A 24,863-nucleotide genomic window follows, 5' to 3' on the forward strand; every position below is an offset into this window, starting at 1 on the left:
TTTCGGTTATTGAGGTTATTTTCTCATAGATTATTGTATCAACATATTTTATGTACTTTTTTTTTATTAAGCTAAGGTGATTACAAAGTAGTATATATTCTAAACATACTCAACCATTTGACAAGTAACGCTCAACTTCCGTGGAGGATAGTAATTTGCTTTTAAGGTGTATATGCTCTATATGTTCGTAAGATGAACCTCCATGCAGACACAAAGAAATGTATCATCTAGAATTGAACTCGATTTATATAAGCTTATAATGACCTTTCTATTCTTAAGAGAGGAAAATGAAGACAATTCAAATGCCTAACTTGAAAACAAACCTCATATAATAAGATGAAAGTACCCACCCAATTTGAGATATGTTGGACATATAGCTATTAATGGTTACCAAAATAAGTAGACAAGATAATGCTAACCTTTGTTGTTTACTCTAAGTCCATTCATCATTAATGAATCATAAAACGTCATGTGTTAAAAAATAGAAAAATATGAAAAACTATATGAACATCGAGACTGTGTAGCAGTAAGAAAAAAGAAGGCAGGAGGGATAGAGTAACTGTGATTTGCGTTACTGTGCCGGAGCTCTTTTTAATTGAAATGATGAGTAATAATAAGATATTGGTTTGGTGGTTAAAAACTTGAACTCTCCCTCCCTCTATAAACAACAATGAGCTGGCCTGGAACAAGATTACATTTGTGAGATGGGATTCAACAATGAGCTATATTTCAAACAAAATGGCCTCCCCTCACATTTATGTACATTTTTATATTCTTATCGATAATTTATTTCTTTTTCTTTAAATTTTATAAGTTCACCTCCCTAATATAAAATTATGTATATGATATGTTTTCACCTTTCAAAATTAAATTTATCTCATAACATAAAATTATGCATCTGTTCGTGGCTAAGTTTACCCTCTATATATTAGGGGTGTTCATTCGATTAAAACCAAACCGAATCGAACCGAAATACCCTTAACCGAATTAACCGAATTTTTTTTTATTTAACCGTTAACCGAACCGAATAAATTTCGGTTAATTTTCAAATTAACCGAAATTTTTTATAATTTTTGAATTTAATATTTTTTAATTAAAAAAACATTTTATAATATTAAACATGCAAAATACTTCATCCGTAATCTTCAAACCCCATTATTCTATGCAGAAAAATATGTTAAAAACTTAAGGTTGAATCTTGTCGCACCAGTAGCTTTATATACATATAAAAATTTTACTTTAAAAAGTAATTTCAACATTTTGATCGATAAAGCGTGCATGACATGCACCATAAACTAAAAAGTTGTAGCAAAAAGACATAAAAGAACCCACCTACCAGACTGCCATCGAAGTTGATAAAAGCAAAGTTGAAACCAAGAACAAGAGAAATGATAATAATTTACATTAGCAGTGTTGCCTCACCTATGCTATGCCTACGTGTGAAACAATATTTAAGGGAAAGAAAATATTTAAGTGGGGGCAACATATTATGGGGTGAAATAAAAATATTTAAGGGTTAATTCGGTTAATTAACCGATTTCGAACCGAATTAACCGTTAACCGAATATCTAAAAAAATATTAACCGTTAACCGATCGAACTAATTCAGTGGCCAATCGAATTAACCGAACTAATTCGATTCAATCGGTTAATCGAATTAGTTCAAAAATTTGAACACCCCTACTATATACCCTATAGATATATATAGTCCTTCCCCCTCCACCACTTACCTACTTGTCTCAACTCCCAACACTAGCTACGTAAGGGGGTTTCATTTCATCTTTTGTTTCTTTGCTTCAATATTGTTCATTCTCCCCTACCATTCTCTCCGTAGGTTCTTCAAATCCAATCGCCGTCAATAGTCGCTCCCTCCCGGAACTCTCGGTTGGCCTTACATCGGAGAAACCTTCCAGCTCTACTCTCAAAACCCAGATGTCTTCTTTTCTTCCAAGCAGCAAAGGTGCCTACCCTAACTAGCACAATATGTGGTGTGTTATTACAAATATAAAATAAAGTGACCGTTTTGTTTCTACTTGGGTGGGTATAGGTATGGCTCCATATTCAAGACACATATACTAGGTTGTCCTTGTTAATGATGTCCAGCCCCGAAGCTGCCAAGTTCGTGCTGCTCACCAAATCTCATATCTTCAAGCCAACATTCCCCGCAAGTAAAGAGAGGATGCTAGGCAAACAAGCCATCTTCTTCAGCCGAGGACAGTACCATGCCAAGTTGAGGAAGCTTGTTCTTCGTGCCTTCATGCCCGACGCCATCAAATAATCGGTTCTGAACATCGAATCCATCGCCTAACATTCCCTTCGACCATTGGAAGGCCGCCTCGTAAAAACTTTCCAAGAGATGAAAACAGTAAGCATTCCTCTGTTTTCTCTTGCCCCTGATTCTAAGTTGGAGCAGACTTATAAAATTTTATTAAATATCTTATATGAGAAATAAAAATTCTTGCAGTACGCATTTAATGTTGCCCTGCTATCGATATTCGAAGAGGATCAAGTGGTTTACCGGGAAGATCTGAAAAGATGCTACTACGTTCTCGAGAAAGGATACAACTCGATGGCGATCAACCTCCCCGATACACTTTTCAACAAATCAATGAAAGCGAGGAATGAGATTGCCCGGATTTTAGCTGAAATCATATCGACCAGGAGGCAAATGAAACCGGATTGCAATGACTTGCTCCAGTCTTTCATGAGTGATAAAGAAGGCCTCACCGACGAACAAATCGCCGACAACATCATCGGTGTTATTTTCGCTGCTCGCGACACCACTGCCAGCGCATTGACGTGGATAATTAAGTATCTGGGAGAAAACCCCAGCGTTCTTCAAGCCATCACTGTAAGAACCATAATCTCTTTAAATCCCCATATGGCCATATCTCACTATGATGAATTGTAATGTGCCAAGGTGGGTTTGAATTACAGGAGGAACAAGAGGCCATAATGAGGGGCAAAGAGGAGCAAAAACTGAGTTGGGAAGCTACAAAGAAGATGCCCATAACATCTATGGTGATTCAGAAGACGCTTAGGGTTGCTTCCATTTTATCTTTTACCTTCAGAGAAGCAGTTGAAGATGTTGAATATGAAGGTGAGTTACCACAAACCATACATTCATACAAACATACATACATAGCTATTTGTCTTTTCTTTTGTGCTAATAACAGTTACATGATGGTTCTGGGTATCTAATACCAAAGGGATGGAAAGTGTTACTTGTAGACACTAAATTTTTGTCTCGATTTTATTTATATTATTATTATCATTATTATATTATTATTAATTATTTTTATTATTAATATTTTTATTAATAAATATTATTATTACATATTACAGGCCCAATACCCGGAGCCTAATTCCAACAATACCCAATCTGGTCCAGACCTAATCCCGGAGCCCAGTTCTGGCCCAATTTGAGCCAGCCTAATAGAAACCCTAAACTAATTAGGGTTTCATTTTCTTCAGCCGCCAACATCAATTCCACCGTTGGATCTGATAAGATCCAACGGTCCAGAAGCCTCCAGATGGAAACCCTAGGGTTATGATACCCTAGGGACTACAACCGCCGCCTCTGCTGCCAAGTGTTCCAACCGAACACTGTCGACGATCCGCTGCCACCGCTTCAACCTCTACTGCCACGACGCCAACAGAAGCTTCCAGAGATCCCAACACAGCCGTCCACGTCGCAGTTATGGGGTGGGTCACCACATAGCTCGGTGACTCACCAAACTCCACTCTTTTACCCAGTCTGAGACAAGCGCCGGTGATGGCTATAAAGCCACCACCGAACCTGCAAAGAAAAACAGAGGCAACCAACAGCCACAGAGCAACCAAACAGAGAGGAATCAACAAAAGAAACTAAAAAAAGAGAGAAGAAAGGAAACTTACCCTTGGAGCCTCGATCATTACCGGAAGCCAAACATCGCCGGAGAACAGAAAATACCAAAGGTATTTTCTTAGATTTACTCCGATTAGGAGTTTTTTAGGGAAGCCAGATTTGGCCTTAGGAAGAGAAGGCCTTTATTTTCATGTAAAACGAAACTTTCCGGCAAACCAAAGATGGTAGCCGGCGGCGGGGATTACGGCGGCATACGGCTGCCGGCCGATGACCGGCTTCCCTCCGGTGAGGGAAGCTAGGAGAAGTGAGAGAGAGTTTAAACTCTCTCAGTTTAGAGAGAGGAAGGAAATGAGAGAAATGAGAGCTGGCCTTTCAGGCCAGCCGTTTGGGGACTTAAATACCCCTCCCCGAACAATGCCGTTTTGGGGAGGGGTCTGTCTGTAATTAATTAAAAGTTAAATCTCGTACGTAGTCCAGTAACTTTGTAATTTTTCATTATAGTCACTGAAATCAAATTATGAACTTTTTAATTTGATCTCTTAATGTTATTTCTTTATAATTTAGTCACTGACATAAATATTTTAGACAAATAACCGATTTAGTCCTTTAATTCTAATTAATGTTATTTTAATCCCGAGCATGTTTTAATTTATTTTAATTTGACATTCGAATTTAATATAATTTTATTTTAGTCTATAAATTAATAAATGAGTAAAATAACATGTTTAATTACTGAATTAGGTATTTAATGCAATTAGTTTATAATTTAGTCACTAATTTCAATTTTTATTTATATTTTTTTTACAAGTTTTATATATGGTTTTAATTTTATTGTTAGTTATATGTTAATATGTTTACTTTTAATTATTATTATTATTATTATTATTTAACTATAAATATATATATTTATATAATAAATAATATGTATTTTATTTATTAAAATCTTAGTTAATTATTTTTAACTTATTTTAATCCTATTTTAATATTTATTTATTTTCCAATATTAAGAAAGGGCAGTCTTAAAATAATTGGATGTCCATTTTCTGATATAAAAAAAATAAATAAATATCTTATTTTATAAATTATATATTAATTGTTTTAATTATTTATTTATTAATATCAAAGAAAAGAGTTGTCTTAAGGCACCTAGAAGTCCTTTTCTGATATTTCTAAATAAATAAATATTTTATTTATAAATATATATAAATTAATATATATTTTCCATAATTATAATTTTAAAATAATAGGATTATAAATTAAATATATTTTGAATATTTAATAATAGAGACAATTTATAATTAAAAAGTATCAATTTTGGGCGTTGTAGGGGTGCTAATCCTTCCCTAAACGTAACCGATATCGAATCCCTTTTTATTATTAAAAAGAATGAATTTTTTGTTAAAACACATATCAGTTTATCTTTTAATCGATGTTTTCTTAAAAACTCTTTTAAAAGATGATTTTTAGGTATTCGACCTACCTGACCCAAAAGGCCGATGGCGACTCCCAAATTATTTTAAAAACCATTTATTCACATCACTTTTCCCGCCAAGTAAAAAATTCGTGCCTGGACGAAAACCAGTTACGACAGCTTGGCGACTTCGCTGGGGACCGTCAGGCTTATAAAAATCAATTATAAATTTTCTCTATTAATTATAAAATTAAAAATTCATATATTTAATTTATAATTCTTTCTTTTCAAATTTTTTATATACTTATTATTTTTATAGTATTTATATTAATATTTTCATTTTACTTGCAAGTATTTTATTTCATTATTTATTTTTCTGTTAGAGGTTTGAACATTTCTCCTCACACACAACACTTGCATTGCATAACATAAAGCTCTATAATTGAGTTCGTCCCTTTTAAGTGGGAGTGAAAGCGACGTCTTCGTGAGAATTTATTCTCCATGTCAGACCTAGCAAGTAACTTTCGGGGTTCATATACTCTATGTCTTCATGAGAATTTATTCTCCGTGTCAGGCATAGAGAAGTGTATCCCCTCGAATTGAACTTGATCCACTTTAGTCTGTGATGGACTAGGATTGAGGGTTAGCAACCCAAGGGGGCACTAACAAGGACAATTCGGGTACCTTTATTCTTAGATCTGAAACCCTGCATATAATAAACCCTAGAAATTCTTCCGATCTGAAGCCATGCCGAAATTTTGTCCAAAATAGGTGTACACACAGGAGAAATGAATTTTAACTTTTCCTTTTAATTTATTTATTTATTTTCTTACTGATTAAATTGCATGTGAATTTAAATTATTTAAAAGTATGAAGAAAGCATGTTTAAATAAAGATATTTAGGTAGACATTATTATTAAATTATTTTTTTCTTTATTATGTAAACTAATTCATTTCTTTTTGTGTGTTCTTTATTTCTTCTGTTTGCATAGCATCATACAGGATAAAAGGCATTGATCCTCCTATTAATTGTCTCATTGGAAAACCTTCATACATGGATAAAAAGTGTTCAAATCAAATAGTTCTAAACTCAGAAGTAAGACAGTGGGCTGAGGATTTACAAAGACAAGGGGGAGACAGTCTGTAGGATGACTATGTATCTGACTTAGCCAGTTATGCTCCAGTTTCGCTAAAAAGAAATGATATGCAAGATTTGCGAGGCATTTGGGAGAGTTGGGACTCAAACAAAAAGTTGCAGTTTTATCAGACTTACGAAGACATCCCATATTTGCTCTATGTCGAAGTTGATGATGACTTACTTCGAGCCCTAATTCAATTCTGGAATCCAGGGTACAATTGCTTCACTCTCAATAAGGAGGACTTGGTCCCTACTATTGAAGAGTACACAACTTTGCTACATATAGAAGGGGCTTTGGAGAATCGAATTTATTCAAGGTCAATTAAAACTCAACCTTTTCGAGTTAAATTAGCAAAGATTGCCGGAGTACGAGAGGAATGGGTGGTATCCCGTACAAAACAAAAAGGCGAAAGCGAAGGCATTGCTTGGACCAACATTAAAGAACTTATTCAAAGTCATCCAGACACTAAAGTATGATTCGATCTCTTTGCTCTGGGTATGTATGGTATGGTCATCTTCCCAAAAGTATTGGGATATATTGAAGCTGCAATAGTAGATTTGTTTGAGCAGCTACCAAAAAGGATTAATCTTGCTTCTGCAATTCTAGCAGAGACTTTCAGATCGTTAAACGCTTGTAGAAAGTTAGAAGGTGGACGATTCTCAGGGTGTACCCAATTGTTATATGTCTGGATCCGTAGCCATTTTTGGAGGATATAAAAGGTTTCATACCGGCGCTTTAATACAAACTATTCACCATTAAAAGAATTTCTGGAGCAAGAATGGCCGAAAGAAATTACAAAAGATATGTGGATTAATGCCTTTCGAAATCTGCAAAGCGATGACATTGTTTGGCGAGCCCCGTGGCAAATCCAAAGGGAATTCTTTTACAAATGTGGTGATTACAACTGGATAATGATGCTCGGATTGTGGGGAGGAATTGGATATGCACCACTTCTGGTCATAAGACAGTATGAAGGTCGTCAATTTATACCTGTCACTGCTGGATTACATTCATCTGAGTTCGCATTCCACAGCAAAAATTATAAAAGAAATATCATGGAAGCCTTTACAGCTTGGAAAACAACTTTTTGTATCCGAGCTAAAGCAGTAAAAGAAATGCTAACTCCTGATTATGAGGAATGGAGATCTGTCAGGAAAAATGAAAATATTCCTCTATCAGACCAAAATGAGGATATCTCTATGGAAGATCGCATTAAGGTGGTTCCATCAGAGATTGAAATCCTGAGAGCTGAGTTTGAAGCAGAAAGAGAAGATTGGTCAAGAGAATTAGAGCAAATGAGACGAGATAAAGCTATGTTGGGTGTTGACATTGACTTTCATTCATCACAATGTGCAATGTTGAGAGAAAACCAAGAAAAAGTTGATGGTGAATTCAGAATATTAAAGAAAAATTACCAGGAGTTATATAAATCCCGGAAAGCATCAGGACCGAGCTAATCAACAGTACAGATGACCAGAGAATTGAACATCGAGAAAAGTCGAGTTGAAGATCTGAAAGGAAAGAATAGCCGTCTACTCAAAAGCCTTGAGAAAGGAAAGCAGAAAATGGAAGATTTTGAGGTTGACAGAAGAGAGCAAATTATAAAACACAAAGCTGAACACTGCGAGATCATGAATGAAATGCAAAGAGAAAGGGATCGAGCCAAAGATTTAGAAGAGATGAAGAATGACATCCTTAATAAATTTGAAGGTGAGAAAAATATCATGTTCCAGGGATTTGAATCTGAAATGAACCATCTGATTGCCGAACTTGAAGTCAGGGGCCAAAGGATTGAAGAGTTCAATGTTGAAAAAGAAAAATGGGAACTGGAAAGAAAGAATTTCAACACCAAACTTGAGGTAGAGCAAGAAGTGGCTAGCAATTGGATGCAAAGATGCAGAAACAAGAATGTTCAAATCCAGAAGCTTAATCAAAGGACGCAAGAAGCACGAACAAAACTTGAAGAAGATCTGGATCAGTCTAGAAACAAAAACTCAGAGTTTAATGCTTACTTTTTGCAACTTGAAGAGTCATTATTTCAAGAAAAGGTTCGTCTAGGACCTAGTGATCTCTTCACTGCGAAGACACATTAGAAATCTTGAAAAAACTCTGCACAATTGTCAAGTCAGAATCACTGAGTTAGAGCAAACTCTCGAAGGAACTAATGAACAATGGCAAAAATCAATTGATTTCTATGTAGAAAGAAGTAATATGGTATTCGAGGCCATGGTACAAATGAGCGAAGTTGTTAGATATGTTGGGGAACTAGCTATTGAAGCAAAAATAATTGAGCATCACGTTGATCCAGTTTCTAAGTTCGGAAAGAAGGTGTCATGGATAATGAAAGAAATTATAGAGCTTAATAGGAAAGCTACGCCTTATCTGTAGTTATGAATTATTATAAAGAAACTTTTGTATGTCGATGAAAGTTGTTCTATGACAGTTAACTTTTTGGGATCAATACCTTTTGCATACATGCATTTTGCATACATTCATTATTCATTGCATTATTTTCTTTATGTATAATTTTTTAAGATAACATTCATTAATTAAAATTTGAAAAAATAATATCAAAAGAATTTTCAATCGCAGTTATTCTGGCCAAAAGAGAAATACAACATCACTACGGTACTAGACAAGCTACTAAGAAAATTATGGAGGATAAAATACAACGTATTGAGGAACAGCATAATAAAGAACAAGCAGAGATGAGAATGAAGCTAGAGAAAATTGAAGCCAGTATTGCAAACTCACAAGACAGCATGATGCAGAAAATAGAAGACATGTTTAAAAGGCATGCTATCATTGGAAAAATGCATGAAAATCCTGTATCTTTCGACCAAGAACCTATGTATCCTCTAGGTTTCCCACCAAAACCAATTTATCACTATGGTACTACACCTATACAAATCAATGCCCGCACATCAGCATTTCAAGAAGCCAAACCACATGAAAATCGACAAGTTGATCCTTCATATTCAAGCAAAAATCCACTTATATCAGATGTGAAAATAGGAGATTTTAATGCTGAGCATCTAATCCCAGATTTGAATGAGCTAAATAAGAAAGAAAAAGTAAATGAAGAATTGACCAGATAGATCAGGAGCTTAGAAGAACGAATGAAATCCGTGGAAATAACTGAATCATTCTATGGGTTTGACACTAGTGAGTTGAGTTTGGTTCCAGACCTAATCCTCCCCATCAAGTTCAAAGTTCCCGAATTTGATAGATATGACGGTACCACATGCCCTTCATCCCACATTACTATGTTTTGTCGCAGAATGGCAGGATATGTGAAAGACGAGAAATTGTTAATTCACTGCTTTCAAGATAGTTTGACAGGACCAGCCTTAAAATGGTATACTCAATTGACCAAAGCCAACATTAGATCCTGGAAAGATCTGGCTAAGGCATTCCTAGAGCAGTACCGCCACGTAACAAACATGGTCCCTGATAGATGGACTCTCCAAAATTTGGAGAAAAAGAATAACGAAACTTTCAGACAATATGCTCAGAGATAGCGTGACACAGCAGCCCAAGTTCAACCACCTCTATCAGAAAAAGAGGACACAGTAATATTTGTCCATACGTTAAAAGCTCCTTATTTAAATCATCTAATGGGGAATGCAACCAGAAATTTTGCATATTTGGTCATTTCTGGAGAACTCATTGAAAATGTCTTGAAAAGTGGCAAAATTGAATCAAATGAGGGGTCTAGTTCCAAAAGACCTATGTACCGAAAAAAAGAGAATGAAGTCAACAATGCAAACTCTTACAACAAGGATTCATCGAAAAGTTTTACAATAACCCAGCCAAGGGTTAAGAAAGAAGAAACAAACACTAATCGAGCAGAGTCCAGAAGATCTCGAAAGGAAAATGAAAGGTTGTCTTTTACACCTTTACCAGTACCCTATGCTGAGATCTATGACTTGCTATTAAAAGCAGATGTCATACGGCCTTATCCTTTGGTTCCTATGCAACCACCATTCCCTCCATGGTATGATGTAAAGGCACACTGTGTTTACCATGAAGGAATTACGGGTCATTCTATTGAAAATTGTTTGGCATTCAAAAGGGTGGTTCAAAATTTGATCAACATTGGAAAGTTAGAATTCAATTCACCATCTACATCAAATCATCCATTGCCAAATCATGGAGATAAAAACGTGAATGCAATTCAGGGAGAGAACATAAAGAAAGCAAAAACTGACGTTTTTGAAATTAAATCTCCTTTTGTTTGGATATTTCAACAACTCTCCTTAGCCGGTATAATTCCACAAGAATTCAGGCTAAAGCATAATGAAGGCAAGAATTATTGTGAATATCATCAAGAGAAGGGGCATGAAATTCAACTATGTCCTGAATTTAGGGATTTGGTGCAAAAATTGATGAATAACAGAGAGATAGAATTCTTTGAAGAAGAACCAGGGAAAAGAGAAGATGATGTTTGCTCATCAGAAGACTCTAAACCTAATCAGAGAACAAGTGATCCTGTGATCATTAATGTGAAATCATCTACAGTGATTCCTGCACCAACAAAGCCGAAAGTAGTTATCACAACCCCTTTACCATTCCCATACAAGGATACCCGCAGGGTACCTTGGAATTATACTACCAATGTTTCAATGGTAGGAGGATATGTTTCTCTGAAAAAAAAAACAAAAGAGAAAATACAGAATCTGGATTCGACGTCTGAAGCAGTGAGTGAAGTCGGATTCTTTACAAGAAGTGGGAGATGTTACTCTCCCGAAACATCCATTGCATCAGAACAGGTGAAAGCAAAAGGAAAAGCCATGGTAATACCCCAAAAGGTATTTGATGATGAATCCCCTCCAGCATTCAATGAGCCTGTAACAGAAAAACAAGCGCAAGAATTTTTGAAATTCCTGAAACATAGTGAATATAGTGTGGTTGAACAACTACATAAACAACAAGCGCGAATTTCTATTCTTGATCTATTGATGAATTCAGAAGCACACATAAATGCTTTGATGAGAATGCTTAATCAAACCTTTATCCCTGAAGATATATCCATTGAGTTTTGTTCTCAAGAGGTTTTGTGACATTACATCTACATCTACATTTTTCAAAGATGATAGATTCTCCAATTTGAAGAAGAAAGATTTATTGAATTTCTACACAACTGAAGAAATACTAAGTTCACCAATTTGAAATCAAATAAAAATGAGCTTAAAATTCATGCATCATATTTAGGCATTTGCAAAAATAGGTGCATTTCTATTCATTTTATCCATGTTGACATGAATTTCAAAGATTTTAACAAAGATTCAAATCCATTACAATGGATCAGCTTTTCCAGAGAAAGTTCATAATGAGAAGAACTCATCTGAAGAAGGAAGAAGAAGTTCATAATGAGAAGAGCTTGTTCAACCTTTTGCTCAAATCCGTCACTTGATGGATCAGCTTTTCCAGAGAAAGTTCATAATGAGAAGAACTCATCTGAAGAAGGAAGAAGAAGTTCATAATGAGAAGAGCTTATTCAACCTTTTGCTCAAATCCATCACTTGATGGATCAACTTTTCCAGAGAAAGTTTATAATAATAAGAACTTATCTGAAAAGGAAGAAGAAGTTCATAATGAGAAGAGCTTATTCAACCTTTTGCATGATTCTATCACAGAAGGAGATAAATCAGCATCAACATTTCCAGAAGTGTTCATAATGAGAAAAACTCATCTGAAAAAAAAAGAAAAAATTGTTCAACCTTGCCTTAATTTATCACATATGAAGTTGAATCAACAACACCTCTTTTGAAGATCAACATTTCCAGAAGAGTTCATAATGAGAAGAACTCATCTGAAGAAGGTAGAAGAAGTTCATAATGAGAAGAACTTGTTCAACCTTTCGCTTGAATTCATCATTCGATGGATCAACATTACCAGGTAGAGTTCATAATAAGAAGAACTCATCTGAAGAAGGAAGAAGAAGTTCATAATAAGAAGAACTTGTTCAACCTTTCGCTTGAATTCATCATTCGATGGATCAACATTACCAGGTAGAGTTCATAATAAGAAGAACTCATCTGAAGAAAAGAAGAAGTTCATAATGAGAAGAACTTGTTCAACTTTTTGCTCGATTTCATCATTCGATGAATCAATATTGCCAGGAAGAGTTCATAATAAGAAGAACTCATTTGAAGAGGAGAAGAAGTTCATAATGAGAAGAATTTGTTCAGCCTTTTGCATGACTCTATCAGGGAAGGAGATAGATCATCATCAACATTCCCAGAAGTGTTCATAATAAGAAGAACTCATCTGAAGAAGGAGAATAATTTATTCAACCTTTTGCTACACTACATCTCAGAATGAGATGAATTGTCATCCCCAGTGGAAAAGTTCATAATAAGAAGAACTAATCCCAGAGGAGAACATGTTCAACATTTCCATCTTAATAGGGGAAGTCAATTGAACAAAAATTTATTGTCTTTTCGTCTTTGCTCTATTATTGTTAACACAAGAATGAGCAAAGAGGGGCAGCTGTAGACACTAAATTTTTGTCCCGATTTTATTTATATTATTATTATCATTATTATATTATTATTAATTATTTTTATTATTAATATTTTTATTAATAAATATTATTATTACATATTACAGGCCCAATACCCAGAGCCCAATTACAACAATACCCAATCTGGTCCAGACCCAATCTCGGAGCCCAGTTCTGGCCCAATTTGAGCCAGTCTAATGGAAACCTTAAACTAATTAGGGTTTCATCTTCTTCAGCTGCCAACATCAATTCCACTGTTGGATCTGATAAGATCCAACGGTCCAGAAGCCTCCAGATGGAAACCCTAGGGTTATGATATCCTAGGGACTACAACCGCCGCCTCTGCTGCCAAGTGTTCCAACCGACCACTGCCGACGATCCGCTGCCACCGCTTCAACCTCTGCTGCCACGACGCCAACAGAAGCTTCCAGAGATCCCAACACAGCCGTCCACGTCGCAGTTATGGGGTGAGTCACCACATAGCTCGGTGACTCACCAAACTCCACTCTTTTACCCGGTCCGAGACAAGCGTCGGTGATGGCTATAAAGCCACCACCGAACCTGCAAAGAAAAACAGAGGCAACCAACAGCCACAGAGCAACCAAACAGAGAGGAAGCAACAAAAGAAACTAAAAAAAGAGAGAAGAAAGGAAACTTACCCTTGGAGCCTCGATCATTACCGGAAGCCAAACATCGACGGAGAACAGAAAATACCAAAGGTATTTTCTTAGATTTACTCCGATTAGGAGTTTTTTAGGGTAAACTAAAGCCAGATTTGGCCTTAGGAAGAGAAGGCCTTTATTTTTATGTAAAACAAAACTTTCCGGCCACCAGAGACGGTAGCCAGCGGTGGGGATTACGGCGGCAGACGGCTGCCGGCCGATGACCGGCTTCCCTCCGGTGAGGGAAGCTAGAGAGAAGCGAGAGAGAGTTTAAACTCTCTCAGTTTAGAGAGAGGAAGGAAATGAGAGAAATGAGAGCTGGCCCTTCGGGCCAGCTGTTTGGGGACTTAAATACCCCTCCCCGAACGACGTCCTTTTGGGGAGGGGTCTGTCTGTAATTAATTAAAAGTTAAATCTCGTACGCAGTCCAGTAACTTTGTAATTTTTCATTATAGTCACTGAAATCAAATTATGAACTTTTTAATTTGATCTCTTAATGTTATTTCTTTATAATTTAGTCACTGACATAAATATTTTAGACAAATAACCGATTTAGTCCTTTAATTCTAATTAATGTTATTTTAATCCCGAGCATGTTTTAATTTATTTTAATTTGACATTCGAATTTAATATAATTTTATTTTAGTCCATAAATTAATAAATGAGTAAAATAACATGTTTAATTACTGAATTAGGTATTTAATGCTATTAGTTTATAATTTAGTCACTAATTTCAATTTTTATTTATATTTTTTTTACAAGTTTTATATATGGTTTTAATTTTATTGTTAGTTATATGTTAATATGTTTACTTTTAATTATTATTACTATTATTATTATTATTATTTAACTATAAATATATATATTTATATAATAAATAATATGTATTTTATTTATTAAAATCTTAGTTAATTATTTTTAACTTATTTTAATCCTATTTTAATATTTATTTATTTTCCAATATTAATAAAGGACAGTCTTAAAATAACTGGATGTCCATTTTCTGATATAAAAAAATAAATAAATATCTTATTTTATAAATTATATATTAATTGTTTTAATTATTTATTTATTAATATCAAAGAAAAGAGTTGTCTTAAGGCACCTAGAAGTCCTTTTCTGATATTTCTAAATAAATAAATATTTTATTTATAAATATATATAAATTAATATATATTTTTTCATAATTATAATTTTAAAATAATAGGATTATAAATTAAATATATTTTGAATTTTTAATAATAGAGACAATTTATAATTAAAAAAGTACCAATTTTAGGCGTTGTATGGGTGTTAATCCTTCCTTAAACGTAACCGATATCGAATCCCTTTTTATTATTAAAAAGAATGATTTTTTTGTTAAAACGCAGATCAGTTTATCTTTTAATCGATGTTTTCTTAAAAACTTTTTTAAAAGATGATTTTTAGGTATTCGACCTACCTGACCCAAAAAGCCGATGGCGACTCCCAAATTATTTTAAAAACCATTTATTCACATCACTTTTTCCGCCAAATAAAAAATTCGTGCCCGGACGAAAACCGGTTACGACATTACCACTATTTAGAAACATTCACCACAGCCCAGAAATCTTCCCAGATCCCGAAAAGTTCAATCCCTCAAGATTCCAGGTAAAATTTGCACAACTAGATATGTATGTATACGTTGCAGAAGTACAGATACATACGTACATGCATGTTATGATATTAATACCGGCTGATGCATGGTTCTGGTGAATGGATGGACAGGTGGCATATGGTGGGTAGTAACAGCGGGATACAGTACGGTCCTTTTGCTCTTCCCCAGAACGGTTTGCCCATCAGATTATTCAGAAAGTGACAGAAGACGTTCCTCGTTTTGATTTTCTACTTTCTATAAGAGAGACAAAGGAGGAGTTTTCCGTCTTTTTGGGGTAAAAACCAGAAGAAGAAATGACTCGAGATAATCATGCAGAAGCCGAAGGGCAAAATCCAAGTGTACACAACACTTTTCCGAAGGGGTAAAAATAACGTGGAAACAAATCATATGTTCATCTCATAGAGAAAGAAGCAAAACGATGAGTTTTGATCACTTACCATTTACATGTACTAATCATCCTGGAAAGGAGTTCTAATTGAAGTCCGCCCTCTCGACCCTCATCTCATTAAATGAACCAAACAATGAGAAGAGATGATGTCAACTTCGGACCACGTTTACCACACTCGTTCCTCATCCTCGTTTTCTGAAGAAACTAAATTCCTAAGATACATACCCAATGAAAATTGATCAACTGTCACTCCCTGAATCCGAAATCATTTTAAAAGAGATGAAATTAAGGTTAATCCTTTATTGTAAATTCTCTTTAACTTAACAAGTGTCAAAGAATCCACACGTTGTACTCCTACAGAGAAATTTCATTTTTAAATTTATAAAAAGACAAACTCTGGATATAGATCATAAAATGAATGAAATCAAGAAAACAATATAGATTGGAGGATCATTTCAAAATATAAAATATATGATATTAACTTTTTCGCTTGATTAAAGTTGTATAATCGAGCTGTAAATGAGACGAGACATATCGCGAGTTATTCGAGATCGACTCGGTCAAAGCTCAATAAATACTAAATTCGAATGGACTTAACTCCACTTGAGTTCTTAACAAGCCGAAACGAGCTATTTGATACTCAACTCGAAAAGCTCGTGAGCAGCTCGAAAAATATAATATATTAAGATATATTTTAAAAAAATAAATTATTAATAATATTAACATTTTGTGTTGATTTTTTTATAAAAAAATGAAATATAAAGTTTTTATGTATTTAAGGTTCAGATTCGAGTTTGAGGTTTCAATCGAGTTATGTTTAAGATATTTTTTTTTCATTTCTAGCTTTTTGAGGTTTTACGAACTTTAGTTCATGGTTTCGAGTTCGAGTCGAAATTAAAAATTGTAAGCTCGCGAGTTTTCGAGTCGAGTTGAGCTCAATTTCAAAGTTTTCGAGTTGAGTCAAACTTAACAATACTCGAGCTCGACTCGGCTCGTTTACAGCCTATGAAATGAAAAATATTGAAAATATGTATAAAAAAAATCTGAGCACGGATTTTTAATTTGAATAGTGATAGAGACAAGAATGGCAACAGCAACAGCACCTGAACTTGACTGTTATTGCCATTGATATTTGACTGCAACTATAAACTTGAAAATGAAAATGAAATATGTTTAGCCAAAAAAAGTGGCTTGGACTGAGAATGAGATGAGATTCTTAAACAGAAGCACGTGTCCTTCCCAACATTATATCATATCCTTATCATCTGGAAAATTAATAAATAGCAGTAAGGGACCAGGGAACCATACCTTGAGCCATTCAACAATCTGAGTTGAAAAATCAAAAGTTCCTGCCTGGGACCTTAGCTTTCAACACTGTCAAATAGCCTCCATTAGATACATCAATACTAATATGAAAATGAATGCAACAATTTTGACAAGGAACTCTTATGTCAACATCATGACATTATCTATCAGCAGTAATGTAGGTTTGACAAAGTATCTATGTATTATCACCCAACCAAACTGGATGATCATACAAGTAACCGAAGAGGTAAGAGATTGTATCTTTCACTACACATCATTAAACCAAAAATCTTAGTGAAACTTCAAGTTAATGAGAGCTTAAGGCATAGCCTACAGGATACGAAAGGCCATATGCTTGCTCAATACTCTGCTTGGTTCTTGTACATATATGAAACATCCGAAGTAGTAGTATAAAAGGGAATACATGAGTTTCATGGCATAAAGACTCAAATTCATCCTGATACATTGAAGATGTACAATTAGAAATAAAGCTTATACTATACAATGGTTAAGAGAAGTAAGTGGAACACAAGATAAAATTAACAAAATCCTCAACCGGGCACCTAAGGTGGTCATGTACAGAAAAAGTTGGTCAAGTGCCACCTAAATTTAATTACCTCCGAAGGCAGCATTTGGGAATTTGGATTTCGAAAATAGTACAAATAGTGTGATATAACACACAAATATAGCGTTCATCTCAAATCCCTATGTATTTTAAGAATTTGGCAAATTCATGTTTTCATACCATTCAAATATATAAATGTATCGAATCTCAAGTACTTTTATTCATAATGGGTGCATTTCATTACCGTGATTTATATTGTAAATGAAATCCAAATTTTCAAATTAATGTTTCCAAAAGTTAAAGAAAGTTGCATCAACAATGATACATTAATAACTGCCCCTGCTCCATTACATTACATCATCAGTATCCACTAATCTATTTAATTCCTTATGGCCAAAGCTTTCTATTAGCATAAACATTATTCAAACAAAGCGTTTGGATCAGGTTATGTGACATTATCGGGGAATGGAATATGATTCCCCCGTTTGGATTGCAAAGATTCTCAATCTCCGGTAATAAGTTATTCCCAACAGTGGTATTTTGGGAGTTTATTACAGGGAATGTGATCCCCCTTCCCTTAGGTATTGTTATATTTCCGGCGTTTTGGACTAAAATGCCCTTAAAAAAATTCAAAAATATATTTCTTCTGTCGTTGAATAAAAAAATTTCTATGAAGGTTAAATTGCAAATTTATCCTTAAACTATTTTAGATTTACAAAAAAAATCCATAATTAGAATTTTATATGAAGTTCAAGGGTTAAAATAAAATTTTATCCTTTCATTAAACTATTTATCTTTTCAATTTTGTAAAAAAAATTATATAAATTTTATGAATTTAAAATTTTTAAAGAAAATATATAAATTAATTATAGTAAAATTATAGTAGAATTCAACTTGTTAAAAAGAACTAATATATAATAAGAACAATTTGATAAAATATACATTTCAATAATCTTTTATTCCTTTAATCAAACAATGTAATCTTGTATTCTTGCTAAACGAACCAAACACAACAATGCAACATTCCCAGTAATGTGTTAAGTAATGTTACATTCCGGTAATCTTATTCTCGCCGGTAATCTTACATTCCGTGAACTAAAAGCACCCTAAGGGTAAAAACTATATCCAGGTGTGAATGTTATGAATAAATTATATTAATTAAAGGGACAATTAATTATATTATTACAAAATGATAATTAAAAATGAAGGTATGATAAGTAAAGGACAACTCATACCTCTACATTCCCGTGGAAAGAGGTAATGACCTGAAATTTTGCCATAGATTAGCGTCAAGATTAAATATCAGTTAAAATAGTCCTTAAAAGCTTTATACCTAAAATCAACAAAAATCATTTCTTTTGAGAAACTACGAGTAGGCTGTAAATGAGATGAGTTAGATCGCGAATTACTCGATATCGACTCAATAAATACTCGGATCGAATGGACTTGACTCGAGCTCGAGCTCGACTCGAATTCTTAACGAGCCGAAATGAGCTACTCAATACTCGATTCGAAAAGCTCGTGAGCAACTCAGAAAAAAATGTTATATTATAATTTTAGATTTTTTAAAATTACATTATTAAAAATATATTAAAAATACACTATTGATAATTATAAAATTTTAAAAACATATTAAAAATTCTATAATAAAACTACCCTCAAATTTTAATTTTTTTAATTAACCAGCCCAAGTCCAATTGTTACATTGTATATTACTAAAAGAAAAATAAAAGCTCATTTAATTAAGCACATATTAAATTACACATGTTTGGTTAATTTTTTTTCTTTTTTAACTTTTTACTGCACAAGTACTTGACAACGTAAAAAAATAAAATAAAAAATAAGAAAAAAAACAACCACACAATAGAAAATTGAAAATGGTTAAAAATTATTTTTGATTAAATATTATTATATTTATTTTAAATTAATAAAAAATTATTTATCTAATGACAAATATTTAATACATTCCTAATGATAATATTTTAATAACTATTTTTTTAAATTATTGTTATATTTTGAGGTTTTGGGTTCAAATATCATAAATATAAAAGGTTTGAGCATTTAATATCAATATATTATATTGTACTTACCTCATAAATCAATACCAAGTCGATTATTTAATGTATTTGTAATGAATCCTAAACCCTGAACCCTAAATATTTAATCACTAATTCCTAATCTATAAACACTCAACCATAATCCTTAATCCCTAAGCACTAAATCCTAAACCCTGAGCACTAAATCCTAAACCCTAAGCCCTAAGCCCTAAGCCCTTAATTCGATTATGCGATAGGGGTTAAGTTATGCACATGAAGGTAATATACAAATTATGCAAAATGATGTTATGTGACTCTAAATAAATCATTCGCATACTTATGTTTAGATAATATTAATAATTTATGTTGATTGTGTTATAAATACACTATTTTATGTTTAAAATCTTCATGATGCTTATTCATTCGTATTTTTAGAAATGAATTTCTACGTATAATTAATATTATGTAGGTTTATTTGATATAATATTAATAATTGATTAAAAATATATTATAAAAGTTTATAAATATTATGTAGGTTTAATTAATAGCACACCACATTAAAACAACAATAGTACATAACATTGTAATAATAATAATATTGTCAAAATATATAATTAAAGGGTTTATCACATTAAAACAACGAGAATATATAATCGTAATAATACAAAGTCTAATTCATAATTAGTTCTACAACACATTAAACCAACAATATGTAGGAACAACAACAGTTCACATACTTCTTTAGAACTGGCAAACCTTGCCTTAGTCCTTGTATTTCATTTTTTCCTTCTAAAAACCGATGGTCGGAAATTGCTTCGCGTACTCCTCGACTTTTTTTCAGAGCTTAGCGATTTCAGATTGAAAGTTCATATCTGATTCCAAGATTGCTACAAAATCCCTCAACTTTGTTCCTGGATTAATAGTAATTCAAGGGAAATGTGCGAGCATATATTCCATTTTTACAACATATAAAAATATTGCCCTTCAGGCTATTGAATAAACAGAAAAGTATACCTTTCGTCTTGGTATTGATTTTTAAGGCTAATTTGACAGCTGCATCGAATTTGATTTAAGATGCAAGCAAGCTCCATACATCTGAAAATTCAAACCGCTCAATTGAAAATCTAACTATAAAGATATAGATTTCTCTTTTGTATGTCAAATTATGCTTAAAAGATGCAGCACATATCAAATATTCCACACAAGTTCCAGCTGTGAATCTTGAAAGGATTGTGGAAAGTAAACGAAACATTGATCAAAAGGTGCATCCCTGGTTTTGTACAATATACAGTTACGCAAGTGTAGATACATAAAACAGAATGAAAGAGGAGCTACCTGATCATAGTCAATGTAACATGTACTCTCATCCAATCTATATGGCATTGTCTCAAAGAATATGGACATAGAAGATATCTTCTTTATAATGCAAAGAAGAATTTAAAATTTGAATTTCAAACACAGTAGCACCAGTTGAATAGCCTTAAAGTAATGTTGCCTCCTGATACGTTAGTTCTTTAGAAAATAAATGCAGAAAAAATACAATAAGAATTTACAAGAGAAGACAAAATTGTAACCAAATTCACCAGAAAAGCTCTTAGTTAATGGAAATGATAAGCACCTGATAACCATGTGAAAGATGTCCACCATGGGGTAAATCTAGTGCCATAATTCATTCATGAGGTTTCAACAATGCAGTATAAACTTGAAAGTTAGCAGGAGATCAAAAAAGTGACTGAAAATTGACTACAATAATGAAACAGATACAGGATAAGCTATATGCTGCCTAGAAAGTAAATATCTTTCATTGCCAAGCTTTCTCGAGTTCGATTATGTTAGCAATTTCAGGATCGATTTCCTCGAGTGGAGCATTCAACTGATGTACCCACTACAAAGGAAATCACAATCACAGTAAAAAGATTTAAAATCTAAACTCCAAAATCCAAACCTTGTTTGAATAACAATAATTGTTTTTAAAAAAAAATGAGGCTTACGTTAGCACAAGCTTTCTCTTTCTCTGCGGCAGCTGTTGACTGAAGCAAATGAAAACAAAGAAGAGATGGAAATTAAATAAAACATTAAAGAAGCAATGAAAGAAGATAAGAAAAAAAAAGTTAGAGACACAGGAACCATGTAGCGGAGGGAGGTGCGACTGAAGAGGGGTCTGATCGGAGACTTGAAGCAAAAAGTTGGTTGTGAGTTGATATCCCACATCGGTAGTTCTTGGGGAATAAGGGATAAAGTGAGTGTATAAAATGGGATAGGTTTTCAACAAATCAACAATAACCTGTCAAGCTTGAATCGAGTTCCAAGTCGAGCTTGAATCGAGCTCCAAATTGAGCTCCAAATTAAGCTCCAAATCGAGCTTGAATCGAGCTCTAAATCAAGTTCAATTGAGCTTGAGTTCTGAGCTTCAATCAAGCTCTTGAATTTTTGTTTGAATTCGAGCCTTTTTGAGTTCGAGTCGAATTTTAATATTATCTTTTGAGTTCGAGTCGAGATTAAAGATTTTAGGCTTACGAGTTCTCAATTTGAGTTGAGCTTATATTTAAAGTTTTCGAGTCAAGCTCGGCAATACTCGAGCTCGACTCGGCTTGTTTACACCCCTAACTAGGAGTACATAAAGCAAATAATTCCACCTTTTAGTCTCTAGGAAGAAAGATTTGTTTTATAACAAACTTGTCGTAACTGTCCTTCGTGTGGGCTCTAATTCCATGCAACATCTCGGTTTAGGTTCTAACAAAAAGGTACTCAAGTTCTCTTTGTTGGTGCCCCCTTGGGTTTGCTAGACCCTCAGTCGTAATCCCGTTAAAAGCTCATATGTACCAAGTTAAACTCAAGATGATACATTCCCTTATGTATGTACGGAAAATAAATTCACACGAAGACATAAGGTATATGAATCTGGAAGGTTACTTGCTAGACCTATACGGAGAATAAATTCTCACGAAGGCATTACTTTCACCTCCACTTACGAAAGGATTTAAAGCTCGGGTATAAAACCTAAGAGAAATTTTTTAAAAGTTGAAATCATTAAAAAAACATCAATACGATTATTTATTTGAAAAGTAATAATTAAAGGTAAATAGTAAGGATCGAAAAGATAAATTTAAATTTAAACTTACAATTTTCGTTCAAGAAGATTACCGAAAATTAATTTTAGCCTGACTCACTTGTCTTTCCCCAATGAAGTCGTCAAGTTATCGTAATTGTCCTTCGGGTGGGTCCGAAATCGGGTTTCGACTTAATTTTGATGTGATTGAGCCGCCATCGATCATTTATGATTAGGTTGATCGGATACCTCAATTTACCATTTTATCTGATCTGCGTTTTACAAAAAAATTGTCAGATTCGGGAGTCGATTACAGTCAATGAAGGATTAGCACCTTTGTACTGCCTTTTCGGTACCAATTTAATTTCTCGGTTGTCTTAATTACAAAAATTAAAAGTTAAATTAAAATTTGAAATTCGATCTGAATTACTTACCTTTGATGAATTTAAAATTGTCCTAAAAAAATAAATCAAATTAATGTTAAATAACAAAATAAAAGAAATATTAAATAAATAAAAGAATTAAAAGAAAATTCAAATTAAAAATGATTAAATTGGAAAGAATTAAAAGTCAATGATCAAATTGATGTTAATTGAAAGCTACAAGGAAAAATACAAATCTAAGGGGTCAATTTACAAAATATAGGAAATATAAACAGGGATTAAATTGAATTAATTTAAAATTCAATGGCAAATTTACAACATATGACCAAAAAGAATTACATATCAAAACAACAGGGACTGTGGAAATAATTTAAAAACTCGTAATTGCACTCTAGTCCCCACTATAAATACCCCTAAAACAAATATTATTCGTTTCAACCCACTCTCCCCCAACCTCTCAAAACTCTTTCCCCATTTCCCAACCAGCCTATGGTCGACCATCACTCCGACGAAGTCCCGTCGCACTGACCACCGCTTCGGCCACCGTCTCCGGTGACCGAAAAATCCAAACTAACCTAAAATGTTCTCCCTGACCCAATAAACACAAAATCGAACCCTACTCATCCTAAAAAGGACCCTAGAAGTGTAGATCTACACTTGTAGTTTCGGTTTTACCTTAGATTGGTAGCATCTCTTTACTTTCCCAACGACCTTTGGCTTATCTCCGACGACGAAAACGACGAAACCTTTCTCTTTGTATTTTTTTACAAATTTTTGGTGGATTTTCGTTGTATGCTTGCTGTTGGATTTCGTTGTTTTTGCTTGGTTTCTTGTATGCTTGTTACTCGATGATGTTTGGTCCTTTGTTGTGTTCACCGGAGGCCTTTTTATAGCCTTCGAAAAGGGCTACTTCGGGTTGTTGCAATCCCAAAAGGGACAGAATTTTCCTCGTCCAAGTCTTACGCTGGAAATCTGGCCACTTTCATCCTGCTTTGAGTTCATGCAAAACTTCGTTTCGATTTTTCTGTTATTGATGCTGGTGCGTGGCCCCCACGCGCCATTTGTACGGTGTCCTTGCTAAGTTCAAAACCCTAATATGCTGGGTTAGATCAGGCACTCCTAACCGGGCCTGCTTTGATAGGTCAGACTGGCATGGCCTGATTGGGCTCGCTTGCTGGACCTGAATTTGGACTTTCTTGCTGAACTCGAATTTAATTTGGACCTGAAATAAAAATAAAATTAAAATAAAATAAATAATAATAATAATAAGCTAAAAAACTATATAATATATTGTATTTTCAAAATCATATAATATGTTTTCGAAATATATATATTACATATGTTTTTCAAAAACTATATATATTATACGTTTTCAAAATTATATAATAATACGTTTTTTTAAAAACTATATTATATATGTTTTCTAAAAACCATTTTTTAAAAAACTATATATTATTGTTTTCAAAAATCGCTTTTTAAAAACTATATATTATATATTTTCAAACCATATTATATATGTTTTCCAAAACTGAGTTATTTAAAAAAAAAATTATAGATTATATGCTTTCAAAAACCTTTTTCTAAAATCTATATATTATATGTTTTCAAAAATATTTTCAAAAACTATACTATATTATTATATATACTAAATAAGCTCCGGACGAAAATGAATAACTTCAAGCTAAGACCATATAAAATGAAACACAATGTTTATGAACTATAATTGTGGCTCAAGGAAAGTACAGATAAGAAAGAACACCTGAATAAAAAAACTGGTGGAGACGTTCTTGCTCGACATTTGTAAAATTTGAAAATGCTTTTTTGAATTCCTTCAAATTTACAAAATAAAAACCATTACAATCATTCACACCATCGTTTCAAATCGCGGTCGCAATCACGTTTTCGATCATTTCGTGTTTATCGTGATTGCGGTCA

General features: G+C 33.5%; 1 protein-coding gene and 1 long non-coding RNA gene across 2 annotated transcripts; one reads left to right on the forward strand and one right to left on the reverse strand.

Moving 5' to 3' along the window:
- The first annotated feature begins 1,778 nt into the window (after positions 1-1,778).
- On the forward strand, positions 1,779-15,345 carry LOC120127601 (abscisic acid 8'-hydroxylase CYP707A2-like). Its single transcript, XM_039145462.1, has 7 exons — positions 1,779-1,959; positions 2,047-2,364; positions 2,464-2,850; positions 2,937-3,099; positions 3,192-3,220; positions 15,118-15,195; positions 15,313-15,345. The coding sequence occupies exons 2-7, from the start codon at positions 2,356-2,358 to the stop codon at positions 15,328-15,330; spliced, it is 684 nt and encodes a 227-aa protein (XP_039001393.1). The 5' UTR covers positions 1,779-1,959; positions 2,047-2,355; the 3' UTR covers positions 15,331-15,345.
- Positions 15,346-17,309: 1,964 nt separating this feature from the next.
- Positions 17,310-24,759, reverse strand: LOC120127607. Its single transcript, XR_005516557.1, has 3 exons — positions 24,688-24,759; positions 18,696-18,725; positions 17,310-17,352 (listed from the first exon to the last, which is right to left on the reverse strand). It is a non-coding gene; the product is annotated as an uncharacterized LOC120127607 (long non-coding RNA).
- Between the last annotated feature and the right edge of the window lie 104 nt (positions 24,760-24,863).

Source organism: Hibiscus syriacus, unplaced genomic scaffold, assembly GCF_006381635.1.
Source record: "Hibiscus syriacus cultivar Baekdansim isolate YM2019G1 unplaced genomic scaffold, ASM638163v2 tig00110469_pilon, whole genome shotgun sequence".
Classification (NCBI taxonomy): Eukaryota; Viridiplantae; Streptophyta; class Magnoliopsida; order Malvales; family Malvaceae; genus Hibiscus; species Hibiscus syriacus.

Coding starts and splice junctions, on each gene's coding strand:
- LOC120127601 (XM_039145462.1), top strand. Junction 2,851..2,936: donor GCGTTCTTCAAGCCATCACT/GTAAGAACCATA, acceptor TTTGAATTACAG/GAGGAACAAGAGGCCATAAT. Junction 3,100..3,191: donor TGAAGATGTTGAATATGAAG/GTGAGTTACCAC, acceptor ATGATGGTTCTG/GGTATCTAATACCAAAGGGA.